Raw genomic sequence first — 14349 nt, 5'->3', positions numbered from 1 at the left:
TTTGTGCCCCCCCCCCCCCGCCCCTTTTTTAGTTTATTAAACCCTAGAAATAGACTTCCTGGAAACTCTCTTAACCTCCCGCCCCACCAACCACTGTAAAACAGTCCAAAGAGCACATTCAAGTTTCCCCCTGTATTTGGGGACCAGTTTAACAGCAATGGATTTCGCTTGAAATAGGAAGACAACTTGCAGTCAAGTGGAATTTGGTGTTTTTCTACACCAAAGGCCTTTTGGCCCCAAGCTTTTGGAAACTATTATGTTTAAAAACGTGTGCTCCATAAAAACTGAGGAAAGCATGTGATTTTTTTTATTTTATTTTATTTTATTTTTGGTGTGGCTCTATGGTGTGCCTGTCACATTTCACATGCAAAGACCACTTTGTTAACTTTTTCTAAGATGTAAATTGAGTTTGAGTAACAGTAACAAGCAATTGTTATATTTAATTTTAGAATTTGAACTTAATTACATTTAAATTGAATATTAGCCTCCCTTTGCTGTTCATAAAGCCTGTGACTTCGGCTATTTTCAAGATGCACTTCAGACCCTGTTACCACTGTCCCCATTCTCCGAAAATCCTGGGACGTTGGAGCTGTTTATAATCACTATGTCTGTTATCTGAAGGGTTGATGTTAGAGAAAGTAGTGTTCCCTGTCATTATCATTAATGGCCCATTGCTGTTACTATCAAAATAACTAAAATAATACTGCTTTCAGAAACCTGTTTTCTGATCAGAATGCATGTTGAACCAGATTATAAATTGTGATGTAATATCACTAATTTAGACTGTAGGCATCAAAAGCTATTCTGAAGAAAAAAATGATAAATCATATATTGTTTTAAAAACAAGGGTCCTGTTTTCATGTAGATTAGAAAGAACTGCTAGAATGTTACATTGGGGATAAGATTTCTGTTAGTAATAGTTAAGATCATGTATAATAAGCACTCATTTACATATAATATTAATATGCTCAAGCCCCTATAAAGTCATGGAATTCAGAATTTATGTTATCTTAGTGTACTAAGTTAATAACCTGAAAGAGAAAAACAGAATAGAGGCCTTATGCACTTGAGCTATGTTAATCCTATCTAATAATAGACAAACATGGTAATTAACCATACCTCCGACACACTTCCCATTGGCTAATCAGGGTGATATGCAAATTAACTGCCAACAAAGATGGCGGCCAGCAGCCAGGCAGCTGAAGTGAACATGAGGCTTGCTTGCTCCAGTGATGGAGGAAGCCAAGGTTCCCTGCCTGCCACGGCCTGCTCTAAGCTCTGAGCTGCACTCTAAACAACAATGTTGGAATTATAGAAGCTAAACAAACCCCAGATACCTGCTTTCAGCCAGCCAGCCACAGAGCGGGAGCCACAACAAAGTTTCAATTACAGAAGGTAAATAAATCTCAGAATAAAAAGAAAAAAAGGAGAGACTAGGAACTTCAGTTGCAGGCTTGGCCCACCTGAAAACAGCCCTCAGCCCCTCATCCAGGCTGGCCGGGCACCCCAGTGGGGACCCCCCCCCTGATCCGGGACCCCCTTCAGAGCAAACCAGCCAGCCCCCTCCCGTGCACCAGGCCTCTATCCTATATAGTAAAAGGGTAATATGCAAACTGACCCTAACAGCAGAAAGACTGGGAATGACTGGTCACTATGACACACACTGACCACCAGGGGGCAGATACTCAATGCAGGAGCTGCCCTCTGGTGGTCAGTGCACTGTCACAGGGGGGAGTTCTGCTCAGCCACAAGCCAGGCTGATGGCTGCCAGTACAGCGATGGTGGGGGGAGCCTCTCCTGCCTGCTCAGCAGCGCTAAGGATGTCTGACTGCAGCTTAGGTCTGCTCCCCGCTGGCAAGTGGATGTCCCCTGAGGGCTGCCGGGCTGCCAGAGGGATGTCTGATTGCCAGCTTAGGCCCAATCCCCCGGGGAGTAGGCCTAAGCCAGCAAGTGGTCATCCCCCGAGGGGTCCCAGCCTGTGAGAGGGCACAGGCCGGGCTGAGGGACCCCCTACCCCCGAGTGCACAAATTTTTGTGCACTGGGCCTCTAGTTCTCTATAATAAAAGTGTAATGTGCCAATGGATTAAACTGTTGAATGACTGGTCTGTGGGGGGCAGGATCTGTGAGCAGCCTGAGCCAGGCCAACAAAGGCTTAAGCCAGCAGGGAGAGGGAGGGCACAATGATGGGGAGGAGGGGGAGCAGCAGAGACCAGCAGTGGCTGAGGGGCAATGAGGGTGGGGAAGAGGGCAGGGCCAGGGGAGGGGTTCCCCAGATCATCCTTCAGGTTGCCTCCCTCAGAAGGAGGCCTGCTGCAGCAGCAGCTATGGGGGGTGGGGCCAGCTGCTGGCCTGCCAGTGCCTTCTCCTGATCTGCCACATGGTTATCTCCCTCAGAGGGAGGCCAGACTACAGCATAGGAGGGAGCAGTCCTGAGCCTTCAGTCAGACAACCCCTGAGAGCGCCTGGACTGCAAGAGGGCACAGGCCAAGCAGAGGAATCCCACCCCAGTGCATAATTTTTGTTCACAGGGCCTCTAGTTTTATAAAAACCAATGGATTTCTGTGTGTTCAATATTTAGTTATAACAGGGCACCTGTGAAGAGATGCTAACAGCCCTAGAGCACAAGAAGTTATAAATCAAGGTATTTGAGAGACTGAGTTTAGACTATAGAAGGAGGAAGATAGTCCATGGTCTTTTATGATCATTTGTACTCAGATTTTGCTTTTGCTTTTGTTACCAGTTGGGGTTACTGCCTGGGACCTTGGTTCTTTTTGTCAATGCAGAAAAGAGTTTAAGGTCAACAAAAAAAAATAAAAGTAAAGAAAAAAGGGGTTTATTGAAAATACATTCCAAATGAGGCACCAGTCAGTCAACAGAGTGTGGGAGACAAAATGTTGAGAGCAGCCAATGGCAGGGCTGCTGTAGCTCACAGGGAAGTCAGAGGAAAGGGGCCTTGGAGACAGGTTCTGGGGGTGAGCCCAGGTTGAGCTGCAGCTGCCCATTTCTCCCCTGGATGCAAGTATCATGGGGTCCTTTATAGGTTAGGAGATATGTGACTGTGGGGAAAGCAAGGGAAGGGAATGGCTTGAAATTGCTCCCTGGAGGTGGAGTACATGCTAGAGAGAGCATGGCCCACAGCTCCTGGGTTCTAAAGAGGGATTGTATGTGTGGAGCCTTTCATTTGCATTCAGGGATGATTGACTGAAACTATCTTTCCTCTGGGCATGCCCTTACCCATAATGTATACAGAAAACCCATAGGGGGTGGGGTCAAAACTAAAATGCAAATCCTATATAATAAAAGGGTAATATACAAACTGACCCTAACACCAGAATGACTGAGAATCACTGGTCAGTATGACACACACTGACCACCAGGGGGCAGATGATCAATGCAGGAGCTGCCCCCTGGTAGTCAGTGCACTCCCACCGTGGGTGCTCTGCTCAGCCACAAGCCAGACTGATGGTTGCCAGCACAGTGGTGGTGGCGGGAGCCTCTCCCGCCGCCTCAGCAGCACTAAGGATGTCCGACTGCAGCTTAGGCCTGCTCCCCACTGGCAAGTGGACATCCCCTGAGGGCTCCTGGGCTGCCAGAGGGATGTCTGACTGCCAGCTTAGGCCCAATCCCCTGGGGAGCGGGCCTAAGCCAGCAGGTGGACATCCCCTGAGCGGTTCCAGACTGCAAAAGGGCACAGGCCGGGCTGAGAGACCTTCCCCCGCCCAAGTGCACAAATTTTGTGCTCCGGGCCTCTAGTATTATTATAATTAGTCAAGAGTTCCAGGAAGGTCACATTGGCATTGAGGTCATGTCCTTTTCCTCTGAGCTTGGGCCCAATACAGGCAGGTCCAAACCTGCCAACTGTCAGTCTGCTGGGCTGCCCATAGAGAGGAGGAATTGGTGAAACCCTTGTTCAGGACCCCAAGGCAGGCCCTGCCCCAGCCACTCATTTAATTTCCTATACAGCACTTTCAGATTCATTTACAAATGACTGGTAGTCAAATGCCATTTACTGGTAGCCACTACAGTTTCAGTTGACCTTTGTAGTAAAATAAGTTATCTAGAATGCCCATTCCATCTAATTACAGCAAACTCTAACCCCCTGTATTGGTTTACAAAATGCAGAATGAATTATTATGCTCCATCCCTCCCTCATGCCCATATGTCAAGTTATACTTTGTTTAAAAGTACATCAACATTTTTAGTGGAATTCAAAAACTGGTAAATAAAATCTTACTCAAATAATGAGTAAGTATATGAACTGTCAGTAGTTGAATGATTTTTCAAATAGTTTTTAAAATCAAGGGTACACATAATTAAAAAACAAATTTATTGTCTAAGCATAGTGGTAATCTGGCTTGCTTTCAATAAGATGTTTTCTTTTTTCCTAAAAAATATATTACCTTTAAACACGTTTCTATTTTGAGGAAGTAACTGCTTATTTAAAAGTCCTTATTTATGGGCCCAACTTCAGCAGTTTAGAGGCAGTGTGTTAAAGCATTATTCTAAATGCCTACTATTAGGACGTTTGCTCATGCTCTCATCTGTATTTTGGCAGATGTTTTATCTTTGCCACTGAGCTGTTAATAGAGATTTGAAGGGCTAGGTTCTAAGTATGAAAAATAGGTGTTTTTCCCAAAATTGATATTCTGAATCTAAAATTATCACTCATATTATTAAAACTGTGTGTATTCCTTCATGTTGATTCAACTATGGCTAGTATAGGCATTGCTTTTAATACATTAATGTTATTTTTGTGACACAATTTTTAAAAAGCCATTTACCCAACTTTTAGGTTTTGCTGTCATAACTTTTTATACATGATTTTAAAATTCTATATTTTTATAAATGCTTCTAATAAATACAATGCACTCCAGCTGTCACAAAGCTACTGTCACTTGTACAGATATTTTTCTATGATAGAAGAAGAAGAATAGTGCAGAATCAATTTTGATGAACTCATTGTAATACTAAACTAAAAAATACAGAGCACCCAGGAAATTTGATTCTGACAGACCTAGACTGAATCAATAGAACCTGGATTTCCCCTCTGTGTGGTTATGTGGAGGTGAGATAGGAGTTAGAAGCGACACCCTCCTCTACTTCCTTTCATACCTATGGAGCAGTTATAGATGACTCCATATCTGGTCAACCCAGGGATTGAGAATATTTATGCATATTTCAATACATGTCACACTGATGAATTAAAAGACAAGGCAGGAAATTGGGCAAGTGCAAAGTCTATCAAAATGTTTTTACTTGTTTCAAGCCAAATATGAGCCCCCTTGCTATGCTCCAAGTACTTTATAAGGCCTTCCTGGACCTACAGACAAATTTCAGACACTATGCCTCTTAACATAAAATGCAGTTACTAGGTAGCAGGGATTTTGTTGTTTTTATCATTCAGTGGTACTGAATATGTTTTAGATGCTTGATAAGGGCTTAATTCTGCATGTTGCTGCCCTTCCCCGTAATTCTAGCTCAACCACTTCAGTTCTTGTAAGGCCACTTTACAATCTAGAGGCAATTACTTTGAGTCAGAACTAAATGCATTGTGGACACCCCCACTTTACCCCAGTCCTTGTTTGATCTCTATTGAGGAGGGATCTGACTAAATCCTCTTTTATGACCCTAATTCTAACCCAATTGTATTTGAAGCTCCAGTTTTTCATTCCAGGGTGAAGGTCACTGGCAAAAAGGATTCATTTCTAGAAGGTATCTTTTTGCTTCATTTACCTTCCTGACTGCTGTGACTTCTTATCCCGTTTCTAAACAGCCATTCCAAGCAGTTAATTAACATCCTACTCTGCTATAAAAAGTAGTATTGATGTATGGTGTAGACTCTCTCAACTTCCTTTCTGCTATTTCTAAACTTACTGATAATATAGTAAGTACCCTTCATCACTTTCTCCCTTCTCACCCAGTTTCAGAAGTTTACCTATTCACCTTTTTAAGGAAAAAATCACCTGTCTACAGCTCTTTCACTTCCACCACCTCTGAGACCTACCTAATCAGTTTAATTCTTCAGTTTTGTACGTTAGATCTTTCCTTCTCCATTGGTTCTTTCATCATAGCTTGCAGACATGCTTAAGTTTTACACCAAAGTAAAAACAATAAATAAATAAATAAATACATACATACATAAATAAAACCAAGAAGAACCAAAAAATCTTGTCCTGTTCCTGTCTCCACAGACCTTCCAATATCACCATTTTTCTCTGTTCTCTTTGACTGTCAAATTTAATGAAAGAATAATTGCCTCTCCTTTCTCCCCTCCCATTTATTCCTAATGCACTATGACTTCTCATCCCACTAGTCTGTGCAATTTTACAGATACAGACCAAGTGATGTGATTTTTAATCTAGGGGCTCTTTGTGCTTTTTGCACTTGACATCTATGTTGTTCATATCAAGAAATTTTCTTGATGTCTATAGTGGAGGTCTTTGCTGAGTCACCTACTTCTCACACTACTTCTCACTTCCTTAGTTTGTTCCTTTTTAACTATTTGCTCCATAATCATTGGTATTCTCCAACATTCAATTCTCTGATATGTTCTCTGTTGCTTTGAAAGGACTCTTCGGGCAATCATGTTTATGCTCACAATTTCAATTATTAGCTATATTCTTGGTCTCTGAAGCTTTCACATACTGAGCAAATTCTCAATAAATTGCAGAAAGAGTTGACTAACTTAGGCTCTTCCTGCAAAATTAAGGAACTCTTTCATCTCACCTGCAACTAACTTATTTGAAATTTTGCATTGAAATATGTAGCTTCATGATTCCATAATCAGGTCTTTAGAAGTAAGAAGTGGAGGGTCCTCTTAAAATATGGAAGAAGAACGAATCCTCTCTGATACAAATTTTTGTATTCCTTTCTTAGGATTCAGACTTTAACTTTTTTACATTCATAAGGAATGTAATGAGGCATAGTTGCTGGACCCGGGTTTAATCCGTAGGCTATCAAATGAAGACATTATCCTTGCTTTTCTAACTTTTGAGCCTAATGTGGAGACCAGTTAAATCAAGTATTAATTACAAGATTCAGTATTAAGGGTAGTGACAGCACTTGAGAGGGAATAATGGGAGCAGTATGGAGAGGATCAATAAAGTTGAGTAGTGTTGGGAAGGGAAACAGGATTAAACAGCTCAAGTGTGCTTTAGCAGGAAGAGCCAGTTAGTCACCTCTAGCTGCCATTTATTGAGCATTTGCTAAGTACATGAAAGACATTGAGATAAGAACTTTGTGTTCCTTATCTTATTAAATCTTAACAAAATCTCCAGGAGGTATATACAATTACTACACTTTGTACAGATGAGGAAACTGAGGTATAGAGGTTAAATAATTTGCCTAAGGTTATATCTCTAGAAGGCGCTAAGGTTTGAGTCAATGTCTGACTCCAAAATATGTGTTCTGACCTATACACCCAGAGATGTGTCAGGGCCTCTAGGCTGAGGGAACTAGTTAAAAGGCATGGACATGAGAGTACATATACATATTCATGGAATTTTAAGAAAGTCATTACAATTGGGCCTTAGTTTGGAAATGAAGGACAGAAGGTGGGGCTTGACAGGGCCTTGAAGGACCTAGCTTGTATTCCAGGCTAAGACACTTACAATTTAGCCTGAAAAGAGAGAAGGGTGTTGTTAAATTATAGTGATCAAAAACATGCACATTTGTATTTAGAACATTTTTCTGGAACCCTGAAAAATACACTGGTTCTGAGATAGGGAAATGTGAAGGCTGGAATCAGGGAGCTACTTAAATGGCAGTAGTTCAAGAGAGAAATGAGGAATGTCTAATTCATTCACACAACTGCCATTGCATTTAGGAACTATTAAATAGGCTGAGTTCCACCAAAAATATCCATGGCTAAAAAGAGGGAAGAACCCAGCATGATTCTTAGGCCCATTCTGGTTGACTGGTAGATAAGACAAAATGCTTTAAGGAGGTGAGGATTTGTGGGGACGGTAGGAAGAGGGAATATTGATTTTTGGACATGTCAACTTTGATGTAACAGTACTAGGTCCAAGTAGAAATGTTCAGCACACAGTTGGCTTTCCCAGGTCTTGAGAAGAAAAGTGGACCCTGGTTAAATAAAAAGTGTGTAGGTAGTTAAATCCATGAGTATGGGTAAATACTGGGGAGGGGGAGGCAGTGCTGACTATGAAGCCATTAGAAACACAAATATTTATTTTGATTCATGAAATATGTTTCAATAAGAAAAGGAAGCTGGGATGGGTGAACAAACAGTAGAAGGAAATTCAGAATCCAGAGATATAGGATAGAAGCCAAGGGACAGGCCTAAGGAAGGAGCTCCCACTGGCTCAAGAACTGTAGAGAAGTTGAGATAGAAAGTGAACCATACAGATGTGATTTTTCACAAGGGATTGTTGGTGGCTTTGGCAAGAGCTGTTGTAGTAAAGCTGAAGGTCAGAGATGGCAGCCAGGTGGCAGAGACTTAAGAAATGAAACAAAGTGAAGAAATGCTTCTATGTTATTATTTTATGTTGCTAGGGACAAGAGAGACAAATATGAGGGATTTCCTCAATTTGGTAAATATTTGACATGTTGTAAATGTTTCAAAACAAAGAAAAGCAAAACCTATGTAAATGGAATAGGGGCATGTGGGAGGTTGATAATCAACTAGGAAAGTCCTTGAGGAGATTGATGGGTGGGGAGGCAAAAATAGAAACTACCTCTTAGGTAAAGGGATTCATTTCTGAAGAGGAGAAATGGGGGTGAGAGGAGAGGGAAGTGTGGATTGCTGGGGTTGCAGGTCAATTTTAAGGTGAGGATTATTAGAAGCTCTGGCTTCTCATCTGGCATCACTGATGGACTCAATCTGAATTAAGTAATAAGAAGAGAGGGCTGCTTTGGAGAGTATGGAGTAAGCTCCTGCAGAAGGAGGGTGATTTAAGAGCTGATCCAGAGGAGAGAAACTTTACATGGAACAAGTGTAAAAAGATTGAGGACCACCCAAGTGGGCAGGGACTATGACACTTTTCTGTTGTTCCACAGGTAACAACACACATTTTCTTAGAAACCTGTAACGCTGATTCCTGTCCCCTCCTGCCCTTCCAGAGCACTTTGCTCATATAGGAAGGCACTTACGTAATCCTGTGTTATAAAAAGTGCACATCAAGCCCCCAAGTGAGAATTGGAAGCTTTGAAAAGATAATTCAAACCCGGTGCCCCTTCCTCCCCACTTTCATTGTATCCACACATCCTATCACAATGTTTCTGATCAGTTAATTCTCAATAAATGTCTGCTGCATTTTTAAAAATTCTGAGCCATATATTGAGCCTTTTTGCAACCACATGTTGGCCGTCTTCAGGACTGTGGAAGGAGGTGGTTAGATTGGTGATTGGTATTCACAGAGATTGTAGAACCCAATCTTTTTGGCATTTAATATAAAATAATTTCCCATTTTATTTTTAATTTATTTGTAATGCTGGCATCACTGATGGTTGTATTAATACCTTTCTATCTGATTTAGACTGTTGTAAGCTTATCATTTTTCAGAATTTTCTTATTCATGTTAATTATTTGTGTTCCTTTATTTGTTCTGTTTCAAACCTTTCCTTCCCTTTTTGTTTCATCAGAAGGCAGTAGGCAAAAGAGAGAAAACCCAAATTAGATGTTTTTATTACTTACAGAGTTTAAATAAGTGTTAATAGAAGATGAAGTTGTGGTCAACAGCTGGTAGAGTGACACTTTTGGACTAAACTTATTTATTAATTATAGTGCAAGGTTCATTCAAGTTAAGGCTTATCCAGGTGAATTTTATTTGAAATTAATTAACAGCACTAATTCTATTTAAATGGTTTCAGCTTTAAGATTTTTATATATTACAACAAATAATGCAGTGCAATTAGTACTTTCTGTATTCTGTCGTAATCCATTCTCTAAGCATAAGTTATGAAATTGTTGAATAAGCAAGCTAGCAACATGGTAAGGCAATATTGGCTTTTAAAGTACATTGAGAGAAAAGAAAGACATATAGGCAATCAGTAATGCTGAAATGAATTCGTGAATATATGCAATCGGTCAATATCCTTAGGTAAAATAAAATATAATTGTTCAACCCTCTCTTCCACCAGCTGGAAATCAATTGCATAACAAAGTTTATTTCTCCCTCTATGGACCGGAGTAATTTGCATTACTGTCCAAGTTTTACAATTTACAAAACACAGTGAAAGGCACAGGCCCCGCCCCTACATAATCAGATATTCCCAAAGGATCTGTCAGACAATGCTCAGATCCCCACTGAAAGAACATTAGCTAATCCTTTTGTTCATTTCAAAATTGTGCAGCAAATTTTCTGACACTTTGCTTCTTTTCTAATTCCAACATCACAACCACTTTCTTCTCTCCTTGTTGTACAGTATAGCTGCCCTCTTAATGGTACATTGTCAAGGGAATTAATTCAGAACCCCATGATTTTGAAAAACGCAATTGAAAATCCAGGTTTTGCCTGGGGATCCTAATACAGGGATGGCTAGAAGTGTAGAGAACTGGGCAGAAGTGAGCTGGTGAACCACAAGCTTGGTTCAGACTGCAAATTCCCAGAAACATAACAATTTGCACCTCCCAGTCAGAGAAGGTTTAGATTATTGTATGAAAAAGCTGTTTTTCCCAGTTTTTAGAGTATTACCTGCATATGTACAGCACAGCATTTGTGAGAGGGCACTTGTCCATGTATTTGCTCCTTTGATACTCGCCACAATTCTGTGAAGCAGTCTGGTGTTCATTTCTGATCCTCTTACTTGCAGAGAGTAAACCAAGGCCTAGAAAAGTTACCTGAATCGCTTAAGGTCACATACTGACAAGGGACAGGTAGAATTTGTACTCAGGCTTTCTGAACCTTGTTCAGTTTATATTTCACTATGCATCCTAGCATTCAACTCAATGGGCATCCTGAGTTTTATTCCTAATTAATATAAAAGAAAGGAATTGTAAGAAAGAACTACTAAAGTTGATATTTATATTTGTTAGTGCTTTGTTTCTTTCAGGGAAAATTCAACTAACTACTTAGAGAGAAGAGTTAATAAATGGCTGAAAAATATGAAAGAGAACTACAATTTCTCTACAATCTTGCACATTTTAGGTGAAAGATGATTGATTGCAATTACTTTTCCATCCCCTATTTTGTAAGACAACTGGTAGTTTATCCCATTGAGAAGTGTTTAATAGGATATACCTACTTAATAGCAATATTTGTCTTTTATTTCATCTGTTTGTTAGGTTTATATTGAGTAGTTTATGGTTTTTTGGAGGAAGGAATACCTGTAAAATGCATTTGAAAACTGTTGTTCTATAGTTTCAATTAAATTTGAGAAGATGCCTTTCAATTGCATATATCTCTTTATAGTATTTGCATACCAAATGTCCATTGCTGTTTGTATTTTGCAATGGGAGATAGTCAGAGTATATTTTTTGTCCTTAGCATTCTAAGACTTTCCATCTTAGATGTAAGATGCGATGTGATTCTTCTGATTTACTTTTTATATTAAAGTACAATATAGCTCAACACATTGCTTGGAAATGCAACCTAAGGATAGAGATAAACTTCACATGGGTTTAGGTTCTGTTTGGAGGGAGTATATAGAAATTGAGACTGAATATAATATTTGGCTTGATTTCCTGTTCAAAACTTTTCCATGGTAAGAACAATATTTTTCTATGTACATCAGTGAGCAACAATGATTACTTCAAAGCTTCTGAAGCCAAATATACACCTGCATGTTCCAACACAGGTTGCTGAATTTATTCCCAATACTCTTGGTAATGTACACTGTGTATTACTGAGAATGAACAAGGAAAAGTTACAATGGTCTTTACCATCTGTGCAGGTTAATATTAAAATAACTTGTTTCACTTCTTCACCTGGCCTGCCTTCTTTCTGTAGCTGTACTATTTACTTAAGGGGACAATTGAGCATTGCTGTTTTATCTTAAGGATTTATAACATACCTAAGACCTTACCCTATTGAATTCTATAGTGAAATGAAACTATTTTCTTTTTCTTTTCCAGTTAAAACTCAGCTATTATTTAAAACAATCAAATCTGTAGACTACACCAATGACAATAAAACTGTTCTCATCCCATGCTTAGTCACTAATTCGGAGGCAAAGAGCCTGAAAGAAATGTTGGTGAAGTGGAAATTCAAAGACAAATACATTTTCACCTATGATGGAGGGAAAAATGAAGCCCACCCCAGCAGTGAATTTTCGAGTTCGTACATCGTACCAGACGCACTACTAACAGGCAATGCCTCTTTGATGATGGACAAGAGCCATGCTGTCCCAGGAATTTATACTTGTGAAGTATCAGAATTAAGTAAAGAAGGCGAAACCACCATAGAACTAAAATATCCTGTTGGTAAGAATTTTATAATCTTCCCTTTTATTTGTCCTGCAGTTGCTTAATCCTATTAGAAATGGGGCTAGGGACTCCTTTGAATCAAAAAGCAGTTTATGACTAATAAATGATTATGTAATGTTTAGCAGCTTTAAAAATTATGAGTTTTACTTGTTGTTCTACTTTTCATAATAAAACTCCTTTGCTGTGTTATTTGTGTATTGTCAGGTTCTCAAACTTTTGTTCCAAGAACTGTTCTGCTGGGGTAGGGGGCCTGGTGTCATTTAATCTGCATTTCTGTTTGCTGCTATCAAAAGTACAATCTTTCATGTGAATAATTTTCCATGATCTTTCCAATGATGTAGCTTTTTTCATTACCTGTACTTTATTCAAAGGCTGAAAAATTCCAGCCATGCTACAGCTGGAAAGGATAGATTAGAAGGAGAATCATAAAGTCAAAAATGACGTCGCCACGATGTTTCCTTGAGGTTTTCTGCTATGGTGTTCTTTTACTTGGTCAAGATGAGGGAGAGCTAGGGATCCAATAGAATTAATTGGAATTCAGCCTTGGTTATAGCACCATGATTGTGCCCTTTCTTCATAGACATGGGCTGGTGAGTTGCATAAAGCAGTAAAGCTAGCTGAAGTAAGCAATCTGCTTTCTTTTCTAGTCCTTGCCATGCCAGTATACAGGTGCATACTGACTTTCTATTTTGAAAGCTCTATTTAGAACCACTAGTCATATTACTGCTCTCAGGATTAGACAAGCCTTTGAGAACCTCTGCTTTAGATGGGATCACACCATTCAGTTGTATCAACTAATTGTTTTCTATTCTAGCATTTCCTGTTATGAAATGTCTGTTACCAGATTGGAAATGGGTGTTTATTCTGATGGAATATTTTGACATTGCTTGGGATTAGGAATCAGGACATCTGATTCTGCAACTTAACTATTTGCCTCTATTGAACTTGAGAAGTTACTTCACTGGGTCCAAGTTACCTCATCTCTACAATGGGGATGAAAAGAGATTCCTGCTTTTATATATTCGCCAGTCGAACAAGCATCATGAGATCCCTTGTGTACAGTACTTTGTAAACCAATGTACTTTTCAAATGTTAGTCGTCTTCCTGGGACATTTATTTTATGAAGTGAGGTACTGAGGTGTTGAAGCTGGGGTGTCATGAAAGGGGTGTCTGTGTGGTGCAGCATGGGCAGGAGATGGCTAAGAGCAGAATTTCGCAGGCTTTTCTGCTCAAAAATCTCTCCTCCATTGGAAATGTCATTAACTCACAATGCGGGAGGGTGATTTTGGATTAGAGTGTAGGTCACTGAGAGGAGAATTGTAAACTCGAGACTTAAAGGCCATGAGATCAGATGAAGGTGGATGGGAAAGGAATACCAATCTCTGGGATAAAGACAAAGTTTGTAATTTTCCGTGTGATTGTTTCATCTTTGTTTTCATAGTCCCCTGATAAAATATGAACTATGCTTACTGTTGGGGCCTTTAAAATATGAAAGTGGTGTTTTGTTCTAGAGAGTGTAGAAGATTCTACCAGAGGTCTCAGACATTTGGCTTGAACCCATTTTTATTTTTTGAAAGAGTTATAGAATCACATGAAGTTTCAAAGATTGAATAGAGAGGTGCTGTGTACTCTTACCCAGCTTCCCCCAGTGGTTACATTTTATGTAACAGTAGTTAAATGCTAAAAGCAGCCAGTTCACAATGGTACAATGTGTATATATTTTTTTTTCTTTTTATCATTTGTGTACATTTCTGTAATGAACACCACAATCAAAATATAGAACCATTCCATTAATACAAATATCCTCCTTGTTAACCCCTTTATAGTCACCTGTTCCCTTACTATCCCTAAGCTGGAAAGCACAATTTATTCTCCATATCAATACATTGGTCATTTCAAAAATAAATAAATAAATATATATATATATATATATAAATAAATTATACACACACACACACACACACAC

The 14349-nt window shown here is 39.6% G+C and overlaps 1 protein-coding gene across 5 annotated transcripts in view; it reads left to right on the top strand.

The window, feature by feature from the left end:
* Positions 1–14349, top strand: part of LOC102245069 (leukocyte surface antigen CD47-like) — a 137518-nt gene that overhangs the window by 19375 nt on the left and 103794 nt on the right. For 4 of the 5 annotated variants that reach the window (XM_014534365.1, XM_014534366.1, XM_014534364.1 and 1 more), the window contains exon 4: positions 12033–12380. The exons of the other annotated variant lie outside the window; for it this stretch is intronic. In XM_014534365.1, coding sequence (XP_014389851.1) covers positions 12033–12380 — 348 coding nt within the window. The remainder of the gene's footprint in view (positions 1–12032; positions 12381–14349) is intronic. 5 annotated transcript variants of the gene reach the window in all.

Source organism: Myotis brandtii, unplaced genomic scaffold (assembly GCF_000412655.1).
Source record: "Myotis brandtii unplaced genomic scaffold, ASM41265v1 scaffold1292, whole genome shotgun sequence".
NCBI classification, from domain to species: domain Eukaryota; kingdom Metazoa; phylum Chordata; class Mammalia; order Chiroptera; family Vespertilionidae; genus Myotis; species Myotis brandtii.
The sequence above is the reverse complement of the archived record's forward strand: the minus strand, read 5'-3'. Positions and strand labels throughout refer to the sequence as shown.